The sequence below is a fragment of the Odontesthes bonariensis genome, chromosome 14 (genome assembly GCF_027942865.1).
Source record: "Odontesthes bonariensis isolate fOdoBon6 chromosome 14, fOdoBon6.hap1, whole genome shotgun sequence".
Lineage (NCBI taxonomy): Eukaryota > Metazoa > Chordata > Actinopteri > Atheriniformes > Atherinopsidae > Odontesthes > Odontesthes bonariensis.
The window spans coordinates 31,199,143-31,221,699 of NC_134519.1; the positions used below are offsets into that span (position 1 = coordinate 31,199,143).

Sequence of the window (22,557 nt, forward strand, 5' to 3'; positions counted from 1 at the left end):
GAAATGTCATAGCACTGTCACCTCACAGCAAGAGCGGTTAGAATCCTGGCTGAGGCCTTTCTGTGTGTAGTTTGCATGATCTCCCCGATGTATGTGTGGGTTCTCTCCGGGTACTCCAGCTTTCTCCCACCGTCCAAAAACATGCATGTCAGGTTAATCTGTGATTCTAGATTGTCTTTAGGAGTGAGTGTGAACATGTATGGTTGTTCGTCTCATTTGTCTCTGTATGGCCCTTTGATGGACTGGCGACTATTCCAGGGTATACCCTGCCTCTCACTCAAGGTCATCTGGGATAGGCTTCAGCCCCCACCCCCCACACCAGTGGGTATAGAAAATAGAAAATAGATGTATGGATGTATAAATACACTTAAGCAAAAAGGTTATCTAATACCAACTGGGCATGTGTAAATAAGTAATCTCCCACATAATCCAAAAACCTTACCAGACTGCATTACTAATTGGTTGCAGCCACAGCAGACACATCCAGCCTTAAATACAACCAACCCAATCTTATCTAATCATTAACAGTCAATCTCGAAAAGATAGAATGAATTGGCTACATGGTCTGACTAGAAGCCCCCGATGCCAAAATCAAAAGCAAATCCAATGGAGGTTAAGAAGAAAGATGACTGAAATACAACATATTGGAAGGCTTGCAAAGTTAAAGCTATGATTTTGGATTCTAAAGCTCAACTGTGAGACAGAACCTGCAAATGTTAAAGACTTAAAACAAAAAGGGGCCTTCTCAGAAGTGGCTGACCAACTAAATTCCTGTGGTTTGATGAGTCAAATCATTTGAGAGACAGGAGTCATGAAACAGGCTGCACAGTGGTGTGGTGTTTAGCACTGTCGCTTCACAGCAAGAGGGTTCTAGGTTCAATTCCCAGCTGGGGCCTTTCTGTGAGGAGTTTGCATGTTCTCCACGTGTATGTGTGGATTCTCTCCGGGTACTCCTATTTGCTCACATGCATCTTAGGTATTCCAGTTCCAGTTTAACTGGAATTGTTCAAACTGGAAAGTATTTGCTGCTAAAGGTGGCTGGTGATTTTTAATTTTTTTGCCTCAGTCTGTATTATTTTCATTTCATACTTCATAGTTCAGTATGAGATACAAACAAAAGTGATTTTTCATGGTTCTGTAATGAACCTGTTAAACCATCAGCCTCATTAAATTGATGTCTTACGTATGAAGGGGCTGTCCATGATTTTCCTCTTGAGACGATATAGTTCAGCAGTAGGTCTGACCGAGGCGAGGGCCTGCAGGGGCCTCAGGAGCCACTCCTCCAGAAGGGTCTCCACCAGCCCAGCCTCAGCTACCCTTGGTGAGGTAAGGGTTGGTAGTGGCACTGACACAATTACTGCACATTCTCTGAAAAAAATAAAATAAATAAATAAAGATAAAATAAAAAATAATAATATATACACACACATATATATATATATATATATATATATATACATATATATATATGTATATTTATAGGATTTTTACCCAAAATATCTTACTGGAAGCATCCTCAGTTTTGCTCTGGCTCGATATTTAGTAATCTAGCAGCAAATGCCAACTTTGAGTCTATGAGTCAAAATAAGTTCATCTAATGGCCGTTTTGCAAGAGATTACAACAGCAAATTACTTTTTGGACCGCACCTGATTTTCAGACACAACCCCCATTTTAATCTCAACAACACACCTGCACAGTTTCACAACTCTATCTTGCATGGTTGAACACTCACAGAGCCAAAGAGCCTTTTCAGTGACTATGTCTCTTCATGTTGTTCAGTCCCGCTTTAATTCAAAACAAGGTAACTTAAACACTGTTGAAAAACAGCGACGTAGTCCACAGCAGACATTGAAATAAACATCAAGATTTTTCTCACATCTGTCTTCTGAAACAAAATGAAGAATATATCCTCTCATCAACAAGCTGAAGCCATTTTATGAAAGACAAGGTTTACAGGGCTTTTTCAGTAAGTCTCGGATCTGTGTACTACCTGGGGGAGAATTTGTACAAAGAGGCAAGTCGTTTCCTGACTCCTGACAGAGCCATGGCCAACTTGGTTTCAGTCCAATGGAAGGTTTGTTGTCCTGCCTGATTGACAGAGAAAACCAACAACTGATACAAATGATTGAGAAAATGTACAGTCTTGTTGCTTATCACTATATTATTCTTTAGTCTGAACCTTGATCCATGGTCATATTCAGGGCAGTCCTCGCCATGCACGCTCTTTTACAGACCCTGACTTTTATTCACTTGTGCATCATAATAACGTTTTATACATACCACATTTCCAGAAAAAGTTTGGAAAACTTCTAAAATTCAATAAAAACTTAAATCTTAATTATTATCTTAATCCTGATTTTCATTACTTTGAACTTTTATTCAAAATAAAAGAACATTGTTTTCAGTCGCTTCACTGACCAAATCTATTGTTTTTAAGAAATATAAACTATTCAAATTCAAATTTAATGCCACAACATACCTAAAACAGTTGGGGTAGAGGCATGTTTCTGCTCAATGAGGTTTCAAGTTACATTTGTGGATGCATCTGAAAGGGATAGTTCGCCTCTTTTGACATGAAGCTGTATGACATCCCATATTAGCAATATCATTTATGAACATTTTCTTACCCCCCGCTGCGTCCTGTGAGCCGAGTTCCAGCCTCGTTTTGGCGTTGACGAAGGTAGTCCGGCAAGTTGGCTGGGGCTTAAAAAATAAAGCGTCTTGCTTCTCAAAACAATATGCATTCATTACAAAATCGTTCATCCAGAAAAAGTCAGACCTCACAATCGCTTGGCGCTATTTCTCTCTCCCTTCGTATCACTACAGGCTGTGTAAACCTTGCAGACCGAAGAGCAGACCGAGCAGTCCCCTGCTTCCGAGCAGGAAACACCGTAACAGATGCAGCTATCGGCAGGTGGCTGAACGCATTGATATGAAGGGAGGCAAAAATAGCGCCAAGCGATTGTGAGGTCTGACTTTTTCTGGATGAACAATTTTGTGATGCAAATGTATTACTCTTTCGAAAGTGTATTGTTTTGAGAAGCAAGACGCTTTATTTTTTAAGCCCCAGCCAAATAGCCGGACTACCTTCATCAACGCCAAAACGAGGCTGGAACTCGTCTCACAGGACGCAGCAGGGGGTAAGTCAATGTTCATAAATGATTAAATGATATTGCTAATATGGGATGTCTATGAGATTTAAGATTTTATTACATTTTAAAACATTTCTCAACTTTTCTAGAAAGGTTTTTTCCTTACAGGGTAAATTATCCGTGTTTCCAAAAAACTACACACTCTGTATCAAACACACAGAAATATCTGGAATAGTTGAAAGGAATGTCTACAGTATAAAACACTTTGAAAAAGCCAAACAGATATTGATAATACTTTTTTTTTTTTTTTTGAAAAGGTAGTTTTCCTACCACATCCAGAGCGATTCTGAGTGCGATGACTCCAGCCTGTGAAAGTGGCCTCAGTTGGTGGTTTTCCAGCAGAAAAGGCAGAGCATCCATCAGCCTCTCAGTCCATGTTGAAACAGCTTCTTTCCACTTCTCCTCCAACCTCTGGCCCTTCACATCCTGGTATACACCTGCCAGAGTGGCAAGTGGCCCTGAGGATGAAAAGCAAAACACTCACAGTCATCAAAGAAACAGAAAACGAGAGCTGTTGTAATAAGTGTCACTTTTCTAGACTTAAGTTACAGTAAATAAAATAGAGAGGAGAACTCAGCACTCAATACTATCAGACAGAAATCAGAAGGCATATATATATAATGAGACAGAAGACAGAAGAGATGTTCTTAACATGAACAGGAAATAAAGTTTCTTAAAGAAATTAGATTTTTGCCTGTAAATACAGGCATGGACTGTGCTTCACTCAAAAACGAATGTCTTAATTTACATTCACATGATTTTACATTTGTTTTGCATTGCATAGTTTCTGTTGAGGGAAATGGTGGTGCAGCAACTGGCCCTCATTAAGCTGGAACAACAGGTAAGCATCTTGTCTCTGCACTCACGCCTCAGCTCCTGTTCTCCCAGCAGCGTGGCGTCCTGCAGCAGACTCAGAAAGCAGGGTAGGCTCTTGGTTAAGGTGTTACGCAGGGGCCCTCTGTGCCACAGACTCAACAAATCTCTGTCTCCTTGTCTCAGCAGAGCCTCAGACCATTGTGAGACATGAAGAGTGACAGCACTCAACTCCTGCAGCAGACGGCTGGAACTGGACTGGAGAAAAAGCAGCACAGAATTAAATTCAATTCATTTTTATTTATATAGCGCCAAATACAACAAATGTCATCTCAAGGCACTTAAATAATAAAGTCCAATTCAAGCCAATTGGAATTCAATTAATTGTAATCATAATTATTTATTGAAACTGAATTGAAAACTTCATTGCAGTAACGCCTTCAAAGTCAGATCCCAACATTATTGGATAGCACTAAGCCAACACAGGCTTTTTTGTGCATGCTAGCATGTGTGCTGTGGTTACCCGTTTCCTGAATTCTATGAGGACATGCTGTAATGTCTTCATTCTCTTTGTGAGTTTGGTCTGTATCTGAGAGCTCAAATAGTGAAGCCGCTCCTGGGAAATGAACAAAAGCAAACAAAGTTAAAACGTGTCAAACTGGGTTAGAGCTTGGGATGCTTTGATGCCATCAGCAATACCTCTGCTGCAGTTAAACTCTGCAAACAACCACTCGCTTTTAGCTTTAGCCTCTGGTTGACCGATCCCAGAAAAACACTTCCCAGAGTTTCAGATTTTCTTTTCTCATCTCTTCTCTGCACATTTATCCTCAGGGTGTGATTTGCTCCCATACACGCTGCCACAGTTAGATCCTCTTTGAGGCCTGAACCTGCACAGAAAAGGACAGAATTCTTTACGTTGTGGTCTTCGTGTTTTTGAAATTATGGCATTTATTCCTGAGATTGTTCTGTATTTACCATTTGTGTAACCGGCTGTGGTCTGAAGACACCGTCCCTCTAATGACCCGTTCAGCCAAACCTTTTCTCTGTGGTCCAGTGTGGCCTGCACCTGGAGACATGACCCACGGAGCCAAGACATGGCACTGCCTCCAATCTCCATACTCCAATTACCAATCCTAGACTGGAAAGTGTACAGCTGTATATTTATCAGGAACAACACTGAAAAAAAACAATAAGAATCTGAGAATTTTATTGGATGGTAAGGACTTGCTGTACTGAGTAACTAATAGCATGCAACAAAAAAACTGGTGACAAAACAAAACTTTGAGTTTTTGCACAAAATTTTCAAATAAATGGAGCAGGTGGAGGATTGTGATACGTATTAGGCGTTTTGAGTTGACGCAACCATTTTGTGAAAGCTTTGACCATGACAAAACCGCTCTGAAGGGATGCTTTTGAACTGACCCTAAAACAACTCTGAATGAGGTCCTACATGTCCATATCCTGTTTTTGGAACATCCCCAAAGGTGTGAGTTGCCCTAAAGTGGTCCCTTGGTTCATGTGGCAGATAACAGCCCCAAAGGGAATTTTGGAATACAAGAAACCTTTTTTAATAGCTGAGATAACTATTTGTTTTGTGCCCATAATTGCAGTAACTTCATACAATTATAGTTCATAGAACTTTGTTATGTCTCTTTTAGCTCCTACATAAGAGCTGATTCCTTCCCTGCACCAAGAGGCTGGTGAACTGAAACTGCCATAATAAAAAATACACATAAAAATATATAAATGACACTATAAATCAATTATTATGCCAACAAATGATAGTAAAATAAGGCAAAAAAGCAATAATTAACTTAGAGAATGTGAAATAAATTGATATTTTTACTTTAATTTCCAACCAGATTATTTAGCTTTGTAAAACTTTGCAGTTTATTTGAATATCAATTTCCTTTATTGATTTAATCATTAATCCATTCATTGATTTATTTTATTTTATTTTAATGTTTATTTAACAGGGACGATACATACAGCATTGCCACAAAGAATGAAAAATGCGATGCATACAAGACGTCTAGCTTCAGCTAATTTGCAGTCTTTGTCCCTGGTCAGGTTAGAGAAGGATAAAAAATACTGAGCACAATAAGTGCAATAATACAAATACAGTGAAAAATATAGTGAATGGGTACCATGAATAAATGAACACAGATACAAAATTTAGATTAAAAATTATACAAGATAAATATATTAAACATTAATAAAGTGCTGTATTGACAGTGACGAGAAAGAAGTTAATGTTTACATTTCTGCTGCTGCTTAAGCCAATGTTTAGCTTTGACACTAAACATCTTTGGTTCTGTTTGGGATTTGATTTCTGGTGGTAAAGAATTCCATAAGTGTGTACCTTGCACTGAAAGGGATGATTGGCCGAATGTTGTCCTGCGTCTTTGAATTTTACAATTTTGCTTGCTCATGCTTCTTGTTATTGTCCTACAGCTGTCTGACTTACTAAAAATCTGTGACATCGCTTGTGGGGCCAGTCCGTTTACGCACTTAAAAACAACTTTCAAAAAAGAGAATTTGATAAAATTGGAAAAAGATAACATATTATATTTCTCAATGATTTTACAATGGTGCCACTTTTGTGGCTTCTGATCTAAAATTTTTAAAGCTTGTTTATGGAGTGAGAATAAAGGTCTAGTTGCTGAGTCAGTGGCCTGGCCCCAGGCAGTGATGCAGTAGGACAAATGTGAGAGGACCATAGCATGCAGGTATAAATGAGCTGCCCCAAAAGAAAGACATGACCTGATGAGTCTGAAACAATTCAGACTAGTTTTTACCGTTTTAGACAGCTTCTTTATATGTGCTTCAAACTTAAGTGAAGGATCTAAAGTTACACCTAAGTATTTAAACGCATTTACCACTTCAATTTCTTTACTATCAATAGTAATGTGGAATTTCTCAAAGGCTTTCTTTCTTATTGAGAAGCACATTGACACTGTTTTTTTGTGATTAAGTGTTAAGTGATTCCTTTGTAACCATTCTGAAACAGTAACCATCTGTCTATTTAAGATATCTGAGGCTTGACAGGGATTCTTTGTTGAAACATAAAACACTGTGTCGTCGGCATACATCTGACATTCAGTGTCTGTGCAGATAGCAGGTAAATCGTTTATGTATAGGCAGAAAAGAATGGGGCCTAAAACTGATCCCTGTGGCAGACCAGTCTTACTGTTCAGAGGAGATGTTTTCACATTCTGTAAACAAACACACTGTTGTCGATATTTCAAATATGAGCTAAGCCAACTAACAGCAAGAACAGAAAATTTAAATTCATGTCTTAGTTTACTGATAAGTATCTCATGACTTACAGTGTCAAAGGCTTTCTTCAAGTCCAAAAACACTGCTCCAACCACATTCCCGTTGTCAAGGGAACATTTTATTCCCTCTGTGAAATGGCACAGTGCCATCTCGGTTGAACATTTTTTACGAAATCCAAACTGTTTAGAATGGTAAAACTGATTGTTTTCAAGATAGTTCATTAATTGATTAGCGATAACCTTCTCAAGTACTTTTGACATTGCTGGGAGAATTGATATTGGTCTATAATTACCGGCATCAGTTAATGCAGCAGATTTATAAATTGGGGTAATAATAGCCTTTTTAAAACTTTGTGGAAATTTCCCTTCTTTAATGGACAAGTTTATCAAATGGAGTAATGGGTTTATCCAGATGGCACTATGTTTTTTCAAAAATAAAACATCGATCCCAAATGTATCTTTTGCCTTTGAGTTGTTTAATTGCATTATAATTTTTTTAATTTTGGTGCGGTCAGTTTCTTCAATGTTAAAGCAGGAAGCCCGACCATTAGCAACGTTGTTTAAGTTTTGTAATTGTTGAAAATTTAAATTAAGTTCATCTGTGTTGAGAGTTTTTTGGAAATTTGATGTAAGTTCATCTACAGATTGTATGAAGTATGTATTTAATTCATTAGCTATTTCCTTGATGTTAGTGGAAATCGTTCCTTTAATACTAAGTTCCTTTATGTCTCTATGATGCTTTGGTTTATGATTTAGGAGTGTATTAATATGTCTCCAAAGATATGAGCTATTCCCACCCGAGTCATTTATTAATTGCATGAAATAATTTGTTTTTGCCTTTCTTAATTCAGTAACAACCCGGTTTCGTAACCCCTTATAGATAAGGGTATCTGTATGTAATTTTGTAGATAGTGATATTTTTAGTGCATGATCCCGCTTCTTCATCAACTAGAAGATGTCATTATTTATCCATGGCAGAGTTGGTTTATGCTTCAACTTAAGAGGGCAGGTGAACTTTTGGATTACATCTGCCACAGTATTTGTAAGAATATCGCAACATATGTCTGTGTCACTACTTTGCAAGACATTATCCCAGTTTAGATGTTTTAATTCATGTTCAAATTGATTGACTTTTTGTTTAGGAATTCCTGTTGGCAAATAATTACGATTCTGTTTGAAGGAAAGTCTCTGTAGGCATTTTTTTGTAAGTTTCCTAATTATCAGAATCATATTATGATCTGATAGAGCTGTTAACAAATTATATGTTTTTGACACTCTGTCAGGTTTGTTTGTAAAGACGAGGTCTATAAGAGTTTTACTAGTTTTGGAGATTCTGGTCGGCTCTTTAATAATTTGGTGTAGTTTATGTTTGGACGTAACTGTTTTAAGTTTTTGCTTACAGTTTTTGTCCACCCAGTTTATGTTAAAATCTCCAAGTACCATGTTTTCTGATCTATGGTTTAGTGCTTTAAGCAAATCATCAAAATTTTGATAGAATGTTACGTTGTGTTTCGGTGGATTGTACAATACAATTATATCAAAGTTCATTTTAGGTGACAAAACCACATTTAAAATTAAACATTCTAATCCATAAGTATCCAGGTTGACTTGAGTGCATTTAAAACTGTCCTTCATGTAAATTAACACTCCGCCTCCTTTTCCTGACAGTCTGTCTTTGCGGAAGCAGGTGTATCCAGGCACATCAATCATAGTTGTTGGGGTGTGACTCTGTAGCCAGGTTTCAGTCAAGGCCAAAAAATCCAAGTTGGAGTCTGTTAACAGATGTTTGAATTTCATCTCTCTTTGGTATAATACTTCGTATGTTCAAAAGACCACCTGTAATGCCCTTCGGTTTTTTCTTTGAGGCCCAAATTACCTTTGCATGGTTTACTGTTTGAAAATATTTCACACCTTTTTGCTGGAAAGCTGCTCTGCTGTAGGCCATTTTTTCTTTGAATCTGTCCTGCTGCGGGGAGAGGTATGATGGTACAGGTGCTTGAGTCTTGAGCAAAGGGGTTGGGCTTGAGTCCTTTTGTGGGGAGGAGCTCCTGCTCTGCTTGATTTCTTGGGGGATAATCAAGCTCCCTGCAATAATTGAGTCCAGCTGAGGAACTAGGTTGAAGCAGTCACTTGTACCTGCTGAGATCAGTGAAGGTTCCAGTGATCCAGCACTCATTGTGTTGAGCTGAGTGTCCACACCTTGGCAAGTGACAGTTCCTGTTGTTACTGTGTGGCCAATGTTGTTACTTGATGGGCCAGGGTTCAGCTGGATATCGCCACTTAGTAACAGCATGAATAATAAAAAATACAAAATGTATCTCTTATTTTTCCCTTTGGTGTGTTGTTGTTTGACCTTGCTTACTCCAAAAAGATAGTGATCTTTCTGCCAAAATAAGGTGTAAATGATCAAGTATCCGTGTCCAAAAAAGTTAAGTTTGGGAATGTCCAGTATATATTGTAACTTGGCATCTGAAAAGGTGCCTGTAGGTGGCTCATTTGATATGAAATACTGACTAAGGGGGACACAGAGAAGCCATAAACAGAGCAGAAGCCAGAGATAAGCAGTCTTTTTGTCTCCATGCCGCTGTTGGAAAGTGGGTATTGGTGTAGGTGTGCAGCATACCTGGAAAAATCCCAGACAAAGTGCAAGTGCCCATAGACAAAGGAACCATGTGCAGCCATATCCTCCATAGCAGTTGTTTGGAGCAGGTTCCAGAATATTCTTGGAACATATCCTTAGTTGGCTGCAGACTTGGTTATCATTTACCCCAGCATCATAAATTGGAGAGTTAGAAGTTTGCAGAGCCAAAATTATAAGAAGGAAAAAGTTTTGTAGACGAAAAAAGGAGAGAGGAGTGGAGCCTGACAAACCACCCCTGCTCTCGGCGGCCATCTTGCAATCTCTCCACAAAGGAAAAGGATAAATTATCCCTGAATTTATTTTTCTTTTTTCTTTGCATTTTCCCTCTGTTTAATCCACTAATCTTATTCAGTTAGTATTTATGTTATTTCACATATTCATATATCTAGATTAATCTATGTATGTTCTTTCAGCTTTGCATTTTCTCCCCCCAGTTGTTTCACCAAGCCCATGTTATTTGAATGATTTATTTTTACATTTCTCTGACTCTGTTTTTACATCACTGTATTCGAAAGAAGGGGGCTGTCTTTCAGAGTGCCTCATGGGGGGACTCTGGATCCAGTTCAATGGTCAAAAATTCACTTTGAATCAAACATTTTCAAAGCTCTTTTCCTTGACCTTGTTGAAAACTTCACAGGGTTAAAGAAAGGTGACAGGGGAAATGAATAAGAACAGGAATAAAACAACAACGCTGTAACTGGAATGTTTAACTTCAGCCTAAGAAAATCAAACAAAGGACATGAGAATTGGACTGACTGGGTGGTTGAGCCTGTTTGCAACAGAGAGATTAGAGTGGGATTTTGACTCTTAAGAGAGTTACCCAGTCCCCATTTTATTACCTCAGCTCAGGGTGAGAGGAGCCACTGACACCAATTTCAGTGTATACGGCAAGTTAAACTAACCACCTGCTGGCAGTAGCGTCATTTCTGCTTTACAGACATAGAGTGATAAAATCCTTCTATGCGAAAAGCAATTAATCATATCTTATAACTTGTGAAAACTTTTCACTCCCGCTGAAACAAATTAGATCAACCATCAGTTTCCCATATATTTTTTACAACCTTTACCATAACCACAAAGCAGCAGGTCATAGAAGTGAGAAAAGGTTGTTCGAAATGTTTTACTACCTAACCAAATCTAGGTGTTCCTATTCAAAGTATATTATAGGTGACTATTTATCATGTGCTTTACCTCAGAGAACAGTGACATGTTGGTTGCTTGAGCAGTAGAAGAGTTGGTAAGGGCGAGGGTGAAGCTGCACTGGTACGGTCGACCTGTCAATGACAGGCGGGACTGAGTGTAAAACAGCTCCTCATCTGAGCTCACTCTGTGAGTTCCTGACCACGACAGAGTCTAACAGACAAACAGAAAGGAAATAAACAAAGCCGAAGCCTTTGGTTAAGATTGGATCATTCAAGTGAAAGAATAGAATGGCTGCACAATGTATATATACTGAATTAAAAGATTCTGCCAGATCCTTACTCGTGTAAAGTTCGCTTCGACTTTGCCTTTCAGTAAGAAACAAATGGTGGGTAGGTGTTTGTACTCACAGGGTCTGATGGACAGACACCCAACAGCACCGTGTGCTCCAAACGGTCCATGAGGTTGGTTTGAACTTTGGCCAGGAGTGTGTGTGAAGGACAAGGCGCAGAAGACACTCTGTCCAGACCAACATGAACCTGAAGACTGTGCATTCCCCAAAAACTTTTCTGGAACAGAACAAGAAAACAAAACTTTTTTTTTCAAAATGCTTGCCCTTGATTGTAGAATTCAAATGCCTTTCCACATAATATAAAGCTGAGCACCTGGTACTTGAAGCCTTGCTTAACGCTCTTGTTGTGCCATTTTAACTCTGCATTCTGTGAATAGGAGTTTCCCTCCCGACCCACGGACACACAACCTTTAACAGAGGACACTACCATCTGCAAAAAACCATCACACAAACATGCAGATTAAGAAACATGGATGTTGTGCACATATATTTGCCTCACATGTAGCCTCAGCCGTGTGGACTTTTGAAGATGCTGAGGATCGACCAACCTGCTGTGCTGAAAGCAGCACACACGCCTGCCCCCTGCTGGAGTTGGTCTGCCACTGCTTGTTCAGGCTGAGAGAGATGTTGACAGGGGCTGCACTGTCCCATGATAGATGGGTCTGCGCACGCGCACACACACACACACACACACACACACACACACACACACACACACACACACACACACACACACACACACACACACACACACACACACACACACACAGAGAGAGAGAGTCAACAAGCTCTTCTTAAGTTACACTGGAATTTGGAATTTCTCAAATGTTATCCTAAATGTAAATTAATGTGTGAATATCATTGCGCACTTGGCAGCTGCTGCGTTGTTCCCTCTGTGAGCTGTGTGACAGTGTGAACAGGGACAGCTGGCTCAGTGTGGAGGAGAAGGGCTGCTTCAGCTCCAGTTTAGTCTCGTTTCTCTCCTCAGAGCGACTCCATGCACTGAGAGCTCTGACCTACAAGAGACAAAAAAGGGAAACAAAAAGAAAAAAAAAAAAAGAAAAGAGAAATCGAAACAGATGCTCATACATGGCATTTCATAAAACTCTGGTATGTTTTATAAATAGACAGGAGATATATATACTGATTTGACTTTATTCAATTAACAGATGCAAAGCTGGCATCAGGGCGCTCTGTGGAACGTTATAGGTGGTACTAGCAAGCAACTTAACTCGGACTTTAACTTTATTCCAGACATGACATTCAATTCTCAAGTTTTAAGAATCAGGAGATAATAAAAAAAAACAACTTATCAATACCAAGTTTTACCTAGCAGTAAAGCTATTAGAAATAAAAATGACTGAGTTAGAATCAAAAGCCAATGATAATTGGTAATTTCTTTTTTTATCCGGTTAATGAAACACTTTGTTCAGTCTGACCTGTTCGTGTTGTCCATGCCTCATCCAGCCCAGTAAAACACTGTCCAGTCTGCCTTCTAAGGAGCGCTCCAGCATCACCTCCAAACTGGTCAAACGGGGAATACAGCTGATCTGAACTAATGTCAAGGACACAAGAGAGACTTTAACAATATAGTCAGCTAGATAATATAACTGGATATAACATTCAAGGACCGTGCACCCAATGTCAAGTTTGTGTTTTATCTACAGTGAAAACAGAAACTTTTCAGAGCTTTTCAAGTTTTCCATATTTTATAATGTTTAAGACTCATCTTAAAATAGATTAAATTCCCTTCTTTTGATGGTGTATCTCAGAGAGAAAACCAAGCTATGGTCGAAAGAACTGTAGTAGACTTGCTGGAGTTGTGGGATTTTGTCAATGTGGAAGGATACAAGAAACCCTCTACATCACTGAAAGCACCCCAAATCACCGAAGCCTCAGTATGTTTGGAATTGAAGACTTGGAACCTTAAAACATCTTAGAAAGGATTTTCCAGCCAAACTGAGAGACCAAGAAAAATGGGTGTTTTTCATACAGGTGACTAGTCCTAAGGTGACTATAAATGAGATCCAAAGTTTCTGTGTGGACATGGGATAACCTTGAAGAATGACAACAACTGGAGCAGAGCTCTTCCAATAAGAGTGGCCTGATTCATTAAATGTCACATGACAGACTGCTGAGAGTTTGAACGACTCTCGGACCATGAGAAGCAAAATCCTGTGATTTGTTGGGCATCTTCTCAATATCAACCCTATAGTCAAGCATGGTGATGGCAGCATCATGCGATGGGAATGTTTTGTTTTTTTGTAACAGGGACTGGGAGACTAATCAGGATAGAAAGAACGATGGATGTACAAAAATGCAGAGTAACCCAGAGTGAAATCTTTTTCTAGAGTAAAAATTAACCCTGGCCTGGACAAGGATTTACATTTTAACAAGACAACAACCTGAGGCAAACTGTCAAGAAAGCATGGGAGTGGCTTTTGTAAAACAGCCAGAATCTGAACCTGAACTCAGCAGAATTTCTCTGGGGAGACCTGAAAATGACTATGCACTCCCCCTCCAGCTGGGTTGAACTTCAAACGATTCTGAGAATGTGAGAAGCCTCCAGAAGATGGGTGAGCCAAAAAAGCAACCAACTTATTTCCAAGAAGACTTTACTGCCAAATGTGCTCTAAGGAAGTACTATGAAAAGACCCTGGATTATTTTTTTTATCAATATATCACTGTAATTCATAACAAAAATTTTGAAAAACTATATACATCTAAAAAAAACCACAACACAAATAATTCTGGAGTGAAAAATGAATCAACACGAAGATTAGTCTGAAAACTTTCTGCATGCACTGTACACAGTACTGATGTGGCCTTTTAGAAAGCTCAGCAAGGTAGGTGTGTAATAATTCACCTTTCAGTGTTTGGTTCCCAATTTCCAGCGTTGGAGGATCAGAGTACAGGCCAGACAAGCTGAACTCGTGATTACCCCACACAGCTGCCTGTTGAACTTGGTAGCTCCAGTCCCTGCCCTCATACACTGTCCTCACTGCGATGGTCCTGGGCAGTGGCTTCAGCTACAGAACAAAAACATCTATTTATCAAACATTTAAGATGCCGGAACAACTTACCTTTTAGGAGCTGTAGGACTAGAAGAGTCAAATACTGTAGAAGGTGTTATTTTGAGTGCACTACCTAAAGTCACAAGCATTATGTGCTCGATCTTGATAAAGGTTGACAGGACTAGGAGAAACACATCAGCTGATGATGTACTAGCCAAAAAACTCAAATTAGCACTCAGGCATCTTAAGTTACTTTGTGTATAAACAGTAGTGTACATAGTGTGTGATCAAATTAGACATCACAAACACAATTCAGTACTGCGAGTAAAAATTTTTTTATGAATTCTGAGGGCAGACCTTACATGTAAATATTACACACAGATTTTACTGACAGTCGAGATGTAATTGAGCTCCTAAATACCTGTGGGCAGGAGTGTTTCAGCTCTACAGTCTGTCTATATCCGCTCTCGATGGCTGCCAGCTCCCCCCAAGCCCACAGCTTCCTCCTGCCTGACAACACCTCCAGCAAACCTGCCACACTGGTCCGAGACTGGTTCAGCTGGGAGGGCAGAGAGATAGTTGTCTCTCTGAGACATGTAATTTTCATGCTGACAAATCTGTGAATTGACTGACTTCAAAACTGCGTTCATTTCTAGTTCAAATAGAATTAGAATAAGAACGCATTAACGAATTAAAACCCACCTGAGATCGAACATTAAGCTGAGAGGGCAGGTAGACCAACATCTTGGGAATGCTGTGGACCACCTTCGCCACAAGGTCCTTGCTAGACAACACATCTATATGTGAATGCATGTGCTTATAAGATCATATGCTGTAATGTTTAATATTAGTTTGATTCTCAGATTTTTTAAATACCATCATAGAAGTGAATGTCTGACGGAGAGTCAGTTTGTGTGTATCAGCAATACCTATGAGGGACATGGTGTCCCTGGATGATGAGTGCAAATGAGGAGCTCAGTTCAGGGTTTACAGCCATAGAACACCTCAGCTGTGACTCAGTAAGCCTTCCCCAGGCCTCTACCTATAATCAATAGTGACGGAGGTGGTTAGCACAGATGAAGAAAGTTGTTAGAAATTTATCTGCATGTTGACCTTACATTACCTGGAAGGCAGGGTGAGTTTTTCCTTGTACAGTGTGTTTGAGTGTGACTCTGGCCTCCTTGGTCCCTCCATGTGTCCCCCAGCCCCCAATGTCCCCCACCAAACGAACCCTCCAGTCCTGGCTGCAAACATCTATTAAAGCGCTTCGCTGAGAGCCTGCAGAGGGTATCAGAGCATCGCTGTCTCAGGCTACAGTCAGAATACTGACATCCATCACAAAAGAAGGATTTGTCCAATGCATTCTTTGGCTGTTTCAAGAAAAGATCTGGAGTTGTTTGTAATTCAGAAATGAAAATGTCGGATTTTCTTAAACAGATATCAAGCAAGAACATGGACGTCAAGCATTAAAACAGAGCTGAAAACTGGGTTGACAATTGGTAATAGTAAATTAAATTCAGAGATTCATGGTTAGGAAATGATGAGTAATTTGAAGCAGGAGTTTCATAAAAATCTGAACCTTATGGAAAAAAATTGTAAATGAACATCAAAACATAATAACAAGATTTTTAAAGAGTGTTGGCTGAGTGAGCCTTTTGCTCTCACACAGTAAACAGTAACATCTGCAGGTAGAGTTAGACATCTCAAACTTAAAGAACCATTATAAAAGGCACAGCAAGCAAGAATTAAACACACCTTTAATTCCATTTTACCTTTGAATTGAGCGGTCAGGAAAGTGTCCAGTTTGTGGGGTGTCCTTGTCTGATTGAAACTTGAAGGAGAATACGAGAAAAGTGCCGCCAGATGTCCATCGGTGTTACTGACATTGAAACCAGACGAGAGCAGCTTGTGTCCGGCCACACTGAGCTGAGCCCTTGACTGAAGCTGGGATAGGGTTCCTTTGATAGAACATAAGCCCTTGGAAAGAATACAACAACAACAAAAATTCAGGGCAGAAACTTCTCTTTAGTGTAACTCTTAAAAAAGAACACATGAGCAATCCAAGTTATGTGTGTCATTAAATACAATGCAAGTACGTGACAGTACCTCCATATTAAGCGGCAGCCCTTGGTCATGTAACCATGACCAGCTGTGCCACATGTTTCCTCTTATTTCTTTGATCAGAGGAAAACTTTTTACATGAAGCCTTAGTCCTGCCTGCTCATCTCCATACTCAGACAGTAAGGTCAAGGCCTTCCCTTCAGAAGCTCTAAGTTCCACCTGCACACAGTCATTGTTGGGCTTTAGCTAACATCCCTTCCACCTCATTAATTAGTCATTTGGTTTTTTGGAGGGTATATTTGACTGATCTAACCTGTATGTTGTTGACTGAAGGGACTCCCAGATCCATCAGATAATTCAGTGTGTGTCGAACATCACACTTCACTCTCACTGTCTCAGAAGTCTTTGACACTGTCATCTCTTGACTTAACTGAAAACATTTTAGAAAGTCAACATTAGCACTTGTAAAAGAACTCAGAAAAAAAATATGAACAATGACAATCCTTCTATTGTTAAGTTATAGTGCACAACATAGAAAGATAAGATATCTCTCTAGTGTTGTGATTGTTCTTTCCTCCATACTTATAGGTTTTCAAAACATATCCCGCATAGAATTCTTGACTTCAGGTGCTAAAGGTTTAAATGTTCATGTTAAAAAAATAAACAAAATACTGAAAAACCTTTCAATGAACTGATCTATCTTTACCTTTTGGTCTCCTGCACTGCTGTTGAATATGAAAAAGTATGAACCATCGTTGTGACTCCCAGAATTCATCTTTAGCGCAGTATTCAAGGGGAGACCAAGTTTCTTCAACAGGGGCAAGGAGTGGTTTACATGAAGTGATGCTTCATTCTGATCCTGCAGCAGCAGAAAATAGAAGGTGACATCATTCCGTCAATGGAACTGTGAATTTATTTAAAATGTCATAGGCATGTTTTTAACATTTCCGGAAATGTGACAAATATAAAATGGTCAAATCTTTCAGGTGCTTCTGACTTCATACGTCAGCTTTTCTGAGAGCCAACAGAGCCTGTAACTCCACATCATCTATCGCCGCAGAGATGTAAGAATCAACAAAAGCTGGAGAAACAACCAGAGATCCAGAAGCCTGCATTCTGTGCGGACTTCCCCACTCCTAGAAACATAAGCAGGAAGCAGAAAAATATTACACATTATAGGCAATGAGAGATGAATAATATTCTATGTGTGCATTTAGTGGCAGCTGTACCTGGATCACTGTGCAGTTGTTGTGATACACCAGCAACCCCTGCAGGTCAGGCTGTAACATCACAGCTCCACTGGCTCTGACCGCGCACTCCTCCATCATGACCAGCACTTCCACATCATGTTGCAGTTTTATGAAGCTGCTGGTTAATCTCAGTCTGCTACTTTTTGTCAGATGTCTGAGGGCAGGGATGTCATTGTTGAGCTCACCGTCTACACTTAGCTCTGGCCAGGGCTTTACATCAAGCCTAAGGAAAGCTCTCCTGCCCTTTAGGTCAGCGTCGAGCAAAGCTGACCAGATGCCTTGAGGATCCTGCCACACTGAACCATTCAAATGAGCCTTTAATGGGCAACAAGTCTGCCGTTAGTTTGACTAAAAGAGGTAGCAAACCAACCAAACTGCATAATTTCCTCTTTAATCTGACTTTGGATGTACACATACAGACAAAGAGTAAAATTACATTAAATTGGATGAATTATTGAATAAAGTCCTACCGATAACTCTGGGCACTTCGACTCCAAAGCCCAAAGCCACTGTGCCCTTCCTCTGGCTATGACTCTGCTGGCTCTAATGTTGCATGTCCCCACTTTGATAAACAGAGCCCTGGCCTGCTCAGGGCCTTCAGGAGCAGTAGCCTCTATGTTGACAATCTGTGGCAGACCTTGACTCCTCAGCTCAAGGAAGGAGTGTCTGAGGGTCCCAGATAGATGTGGAGACCTGCAGGACTGATTTAGCTCTAGCGAGAGATCCTGGTTGTCTGCCCTTAGTGAGGAGGACACTGTCAGCTGGCAGGGAGTAACTGATAGGAGGCCCTGAAGAGCCAGGGACACAGGGAGGATCGTCCCCTAAACCATAAACACAGGTGGACAACATACATGAAGGTGAACAACATCTATGGTGTTGTACTTCTCGCTTGTCTACTGCTGCCATGACAAGCGAGTTGTACCTCTGCCCTCTAATAGAGCTCAAATTATGTTTCAAAGGAGGCTATGCTAAGATAAACACATGGGATTCATGTAGTTCTTTAAACTATGATTAAAGAAATAGTAATCATTGTCTTGTCACTGTTAAATATAATAATTTAATCAGGTTTCCCCGTAGCCAGTGTTAGGCAGTATTGAAAAAAAACCAACTCATAAAGGATCTTACCTTCAGTAAAGGACAGTAGCTGGTCACATTGACACTGCAAGAAGACTGCCAAACTTCTGTCTGTGAAGCCACGGTGTTCCCCATATCACCTCTGAAATAACATTGCCCCAGCTCCAGGCCAATCGCCACCCTAGGATTACTTACAGTTGAGAAATTAAGGAGAAGCTCTCCCTGAGTCGGAAATTGCATCTTTATTGCCTCTATAAAGTGTACCAAAGATGCCTTCAGTGTAAGGTGAGGTTTACAAGTTAGGGACAGACCAAGACTTCCTTTCAGTACCCCCCCTGCCTGAAGGACTGTACTCAGATTTGTGAAACAACCTGAGTGGGTGACAGAGACGTTGACTGAGGCTTGTGGAGGCAGAAAAGTCTGTAATGGAAAAAAATGGAACAAATAAAAAAGATAGATTACAACCAGTTATTTGACATTCCGGACAATTTAGCAAAAGTTAATCCCAATTTTCAGTTGTACAGCTACAGTGCTTCAGGTATATATATTTTTTAATGTTTCATATTAGTGGACTTTCTCCTGAATTCTTTTGGAACGCAGTATTGTGGGTAATTTGCTAATTAGCTTTTTCAAAAACACACGTCACTCTTGCATGCATTCAAAACTTGAGAGCCCTGTTTGTATGAATTCAGCCAAATTAAAGACATGGTTGGTAATCCTGTTCAGAAACACATTTTGTAATACTGGGTGAAATGGTCCATCTATCCTGAGAGAAATCTATACAAGATGTATTTAGAAAAAGGGACGAAAATAATCAGACCTCTGTGGCAGCTGCAGGACTGAGAAAAAGCTGACCAATCCGAGATCAGCGCTGTCTGTAAAAGGGCTGTCCCGCCCCTTTTACAGACAGCCGTTCCACTTCCTATTCGCCCCATTATAAAAAATTTGGCTGCAGTTCAGTTGATTTTCTCTGGGGGCGCTGGCGAGCGAGTGCAGAATGACCATTTTCCATAGGGCTGGCGCTAATAACTCAAAAAATGTCCCCGCTAGCGGCTGAAACCTGAAAATAATACTGTGATTTCTGACAGAGGGATGTGGATTTATATTATCATAAAATTATCATAATAGAGACTCTCTGCTACGCCCCCCTCTGCCGGCTCCCTGCTCCATGTGCGCATGCGGTTCTACCGGCTTTGGATGAAGCACTGACGGAATGGGGAGGGGGGGGTGGAGCTTAGAGGAGGGGACACTTTCGAATCTTGCTAGCTCTCTTGCTAGCTCTCTAGGATTACCTACCATAGCTTTAAGCCAATTACATAACTTTTAAGCTGACTGTAGAAGTATAGGAGAAAAATCACAAAAGATGCTACAATTGATCTTGTGGAAACCAGATTTTGATGAACAGATTTTAATTGATGCAATAACTATGAAGGGAGTGAGTTAGCAATTATAACAGAGTGAACCTGAGTTGGAAATTGTTATGGTTTTCTTACTGCAATTTGAGCCAGTATAGAAAAGCAAGAGTCATCTCCAAAGTGGAGATGTTTCTTTAGCTTTATCTCTGGTGGGAAACAAGTTTCCTTGTTTTGTTGTTTCCTGTCTAACCTTCAGAAAGACACATTGGTGATGAACAAAAAACCTCCATTGGGTTCTGCCGTTCTTTCACCCCCAGTGTTGGTTTGCCAGGAGAAGCATGGAGCACACATCATTCTTCACCACAAAACGGGCTTCACTTGCTGTGGTCAACATGAAAATAGTGAGCACCTCTTGTACACCAAGCAAAGTCAGATTTTGCTGAAGCGTGGCTCTGAAGGAGGTAGAAGGTCCCTGGGCACCGGAGATGTTAACCTGTAGAAATCTTGCATTGATAGAGAATCGAGCACTCCCAGAAAAGGAACTATCACGGATCTGACCTGACCTTTGGAGCTCCACTCTGTTTGGAATAAATGAGGCAATAGATTCCCAGTGGTGCAGTAGGCTCCAGCCCACCTCAGCTTTCTGCTCCTTCAGTAGCACAGCCAACAGGCTCTGGATGGAGTCCCCCTGGTTTATAAAACTCAGAGATCCTTTGAGTCCATCTTTTCCTGCTTGTGCATGTACAGTTAAGGAGTTTTTATGAGGTACAACTCCCTCAGTATTTCCAATCTGCATCCACACCAGCCTCCCCACTCCTGTACACTGAATAGACACCAACAGGCTGGAGATGATGGTGTTCCATTCTACACTGGCACCTGCCCAGATGTTACACCAGCTTTCCAACCTTATCCGACCCATTGTTACAGCCTTGTGTGTAACACTATGGTTCCCATACTCAAGCAGGCCGTGCCAGCCACATAGCCCAGGCATCTCCAACCTCAGTCCGATGCTCAGGTCTGTTCTCCAGGGGCCAAACTCCATCCCAGTCCCCATGACCCACCTGTGAGGCCCAGGCCGGAGTAGGAGCCTAAAACCAGATTTGTTGGGCATGCCTAAATATGTCAGCAATAGTACAGACGAATGAGTGAGGTTAGCTCTGAGCTCCCTCTGACCATTGGAACTGTAACAGGCTTTTGCTTTAGCACTTAGGCTAAAGTGAGTAAGTGACAGGCCATAGCAAAACCTGTTGTGTGGCCTATAGGAGCGAAAGGCTCGTACCTCCACTGGGCGGTCGGCGACATTTCCATAACAGTGAGCTGAGAGTTGGTCTGCGGTTACCTCCCCTGTGCAGTTCATCTGTGAAAACAAAACCTCATGTGGGCAAAGTTTGTTTTCTCTTAAGGAGGAGGATAGAAGAATTTCTGAATATTTACTTTAGGCCAGCCACATATAATAATGTCATTCCTTGGCATGCTATTCTGCGTGTTGAGATAGTGTTTCAGTCATATTCTTGGTGCTTCATTCAATACTACTGATTACGTGAACGGGGATTATGCTTATTTGCTGTGTTTCCATGAGCTAATCATTCTCATGTCTTTGTGTCAATACTTAGGTCACAGTCAAAATCAAATTAGCTTATATGTTCCAAAGTAATCCATATTTGAGTATCTACATGTGAAAGACTTCTTATCTGTCCTTTGTGTTTGTTACATACAAAAGAAGAGAGTGAATTTGGGTATTTTCATTTTCAGTCATTGTCTAAATTCTACAAATGAATTTCTGCGAATAGTATAAAAATACCTGTACAGAGGTAGACATGAATCCCTGGAGCAGCTTGATCTGTTGCCACAGAGACACTACCAAAATAGTGGTTTTGTTTCTCGATCCAGCATTAAAAAGAACGTCAGCAATTCTCTGGTCTTCCATATATATGACCAAGCCTGTGTCCAGTCCAGATGTTTCTAACTGGGGGAAGAACAACATAAAATTATTTTGAAAAATGCAAAATATGCACAAGCTTATTTACTCTTGAGAATGATAACATTTTTAATGTGAGTTCCAAAATACATTCCAAGGAGAAGATAGATAGATAGATAGATAGATAGATAGATAGATAGATAGATAGATAGATAGATAGATAGATAGATAGATAGATAGATAGATAGATAGATAGATATGCACCTGGTAATATACTTCAGCTTGAAAGGAGCTAGATAAGCCTCTTCTCATTAGGGCCTTGACTTGGTGCTGTAACCTAGAAAAGTACTGCCATTGTGGGATAAGAGGGTCTGTCCTGCCTCTGTGAAACTCAGCTTTAAGATACTCAGGTCCAGCCAGCAGCTCTGCCAGGGCCGACAGTTGACCATCATCCTGGGTCCACAAAAGCTGAGCACTACTGTTGGCTGGTATACCTGTATCCAGAAGA

At 40.3% G+C, this 22,557-nt stretch overlaps 1 protein-coding gene across 6 annotated transcripts in view; it reads right to left on the reverse strand.

Moving 5' to 3' along the window:
- The window catches only part of LOC142399387 (uncharacterized), a 47,487-nt gene that overhangs the window by 3,299 nt on the left and 21,631 nt on the right, over window positions 1–22,557 (reverse strand). For 2 of the 6 annotated variants that reach the window (XM_075484011.1, XM_075484010.1), the window contains exons 40-68: window positions 22,314–22,543; window positions 21,933–22,097; window positions 21,411–21,488; window positions 18,828–19,196; window positions 18,173–18,523; window positions 17,682–18,017; window positions 17,457–17,588; window positions 17,159–17,311; window positions 16,766–16,882; window positions 16,498–16,671; window positions 16,164–16,368; window positions 15,515–15,669; window positions 15,321–15,433; window positions 15,094–15,175; window positions 14,813–14,950; window positions 14,244–14,406; window positions 12,817–12,932; window positions 12,247–12,393; window positions 11,926–12,039; window positions 11,691–11,807; window positions 11,436–11,594; window positions 11,077–11,238; window positions 4,942–5,104; window positions 4,666–4,853; window positions 4,490–4,582; window positions 4,020–4,224; window positions 3,424–3,611; window positions 1,992–2,089; window positions 1,184–1,368 (exon numbers count right to left, since the gene is read on the reverse strand). In XM_075484011.1, coding sequence (XP_075340126.1) covers window positions 1,184–1,368; window positions 1,992–2,089; window positions 3,424–3,611; window positions 4,020–4,224; window positions 4,490–4,582; window positions 4,666–4,853; window positions 4,942–5,104; window positions 11,077–11,238; window positions 11,436–11,594; window positions 11,691–11,807; window positions 11,926–12,039; window positions 12,247–12,393; window positions 12,817–12,932; window positions 14,244–14,406; window positions 14,813–14,950; window positions 15,094–15,175; window positions 15,321–15,433; window positions 15,515–15,669; window positions 16,164–16,368; window positions 16,498–16,671; window positions 16,766–16,882; window positions 17,159–17,311; window positions 17,457–17,588; window positions 17,682–18,017; window positions 18,173–18,523; window positions 18,828–19,196; window positions 21,411–21,488; window positions 21,933–22,097; window positions 22,314–22,543 — 4,896 coding nt within the window. Of the gene's footprint in view, window positions 1–1,183; window positions 1,369–1,733; window positions 1,786–1,815; window positions 1,887–1,991; window positions 2,090–3,423; window positions 3,612–4,019; window positions 4,225–4,489; window positions 4,583–4,665; window positions 4,854–4,941; window positions 5,105–11,076; window positions 11,239–11,435; window positions 11,595–11,690; window positions 11,808–11,925; window positions 12,040–12,246; window positions 12,394–12,816; window positions 12,933–14,243; window positions 14,407–14,812; window positions 14,951–15,093; window positions 15,176–15,320; window positions 15,434–15,514; window positions 15,670–16,163; window positions 16,369–16,497; window positions 16,672–16,765; window positions 16,883–17,158; window positions 17,312–17,456; window positions 17,589–17,681; window positions 18,018–18,172; window positions 18,524–18,827; window positions 19,197–21,410; window positions 21,489–21,932; window positions 22,098–22,313; window positions 22,544–22,557 lie in introns of those variants that run through there. The other 4 variants (XM_075484013.1, XM_075484014.1, XM_075484015.1 and 1 more) reach the window with 4 other exon arrangements.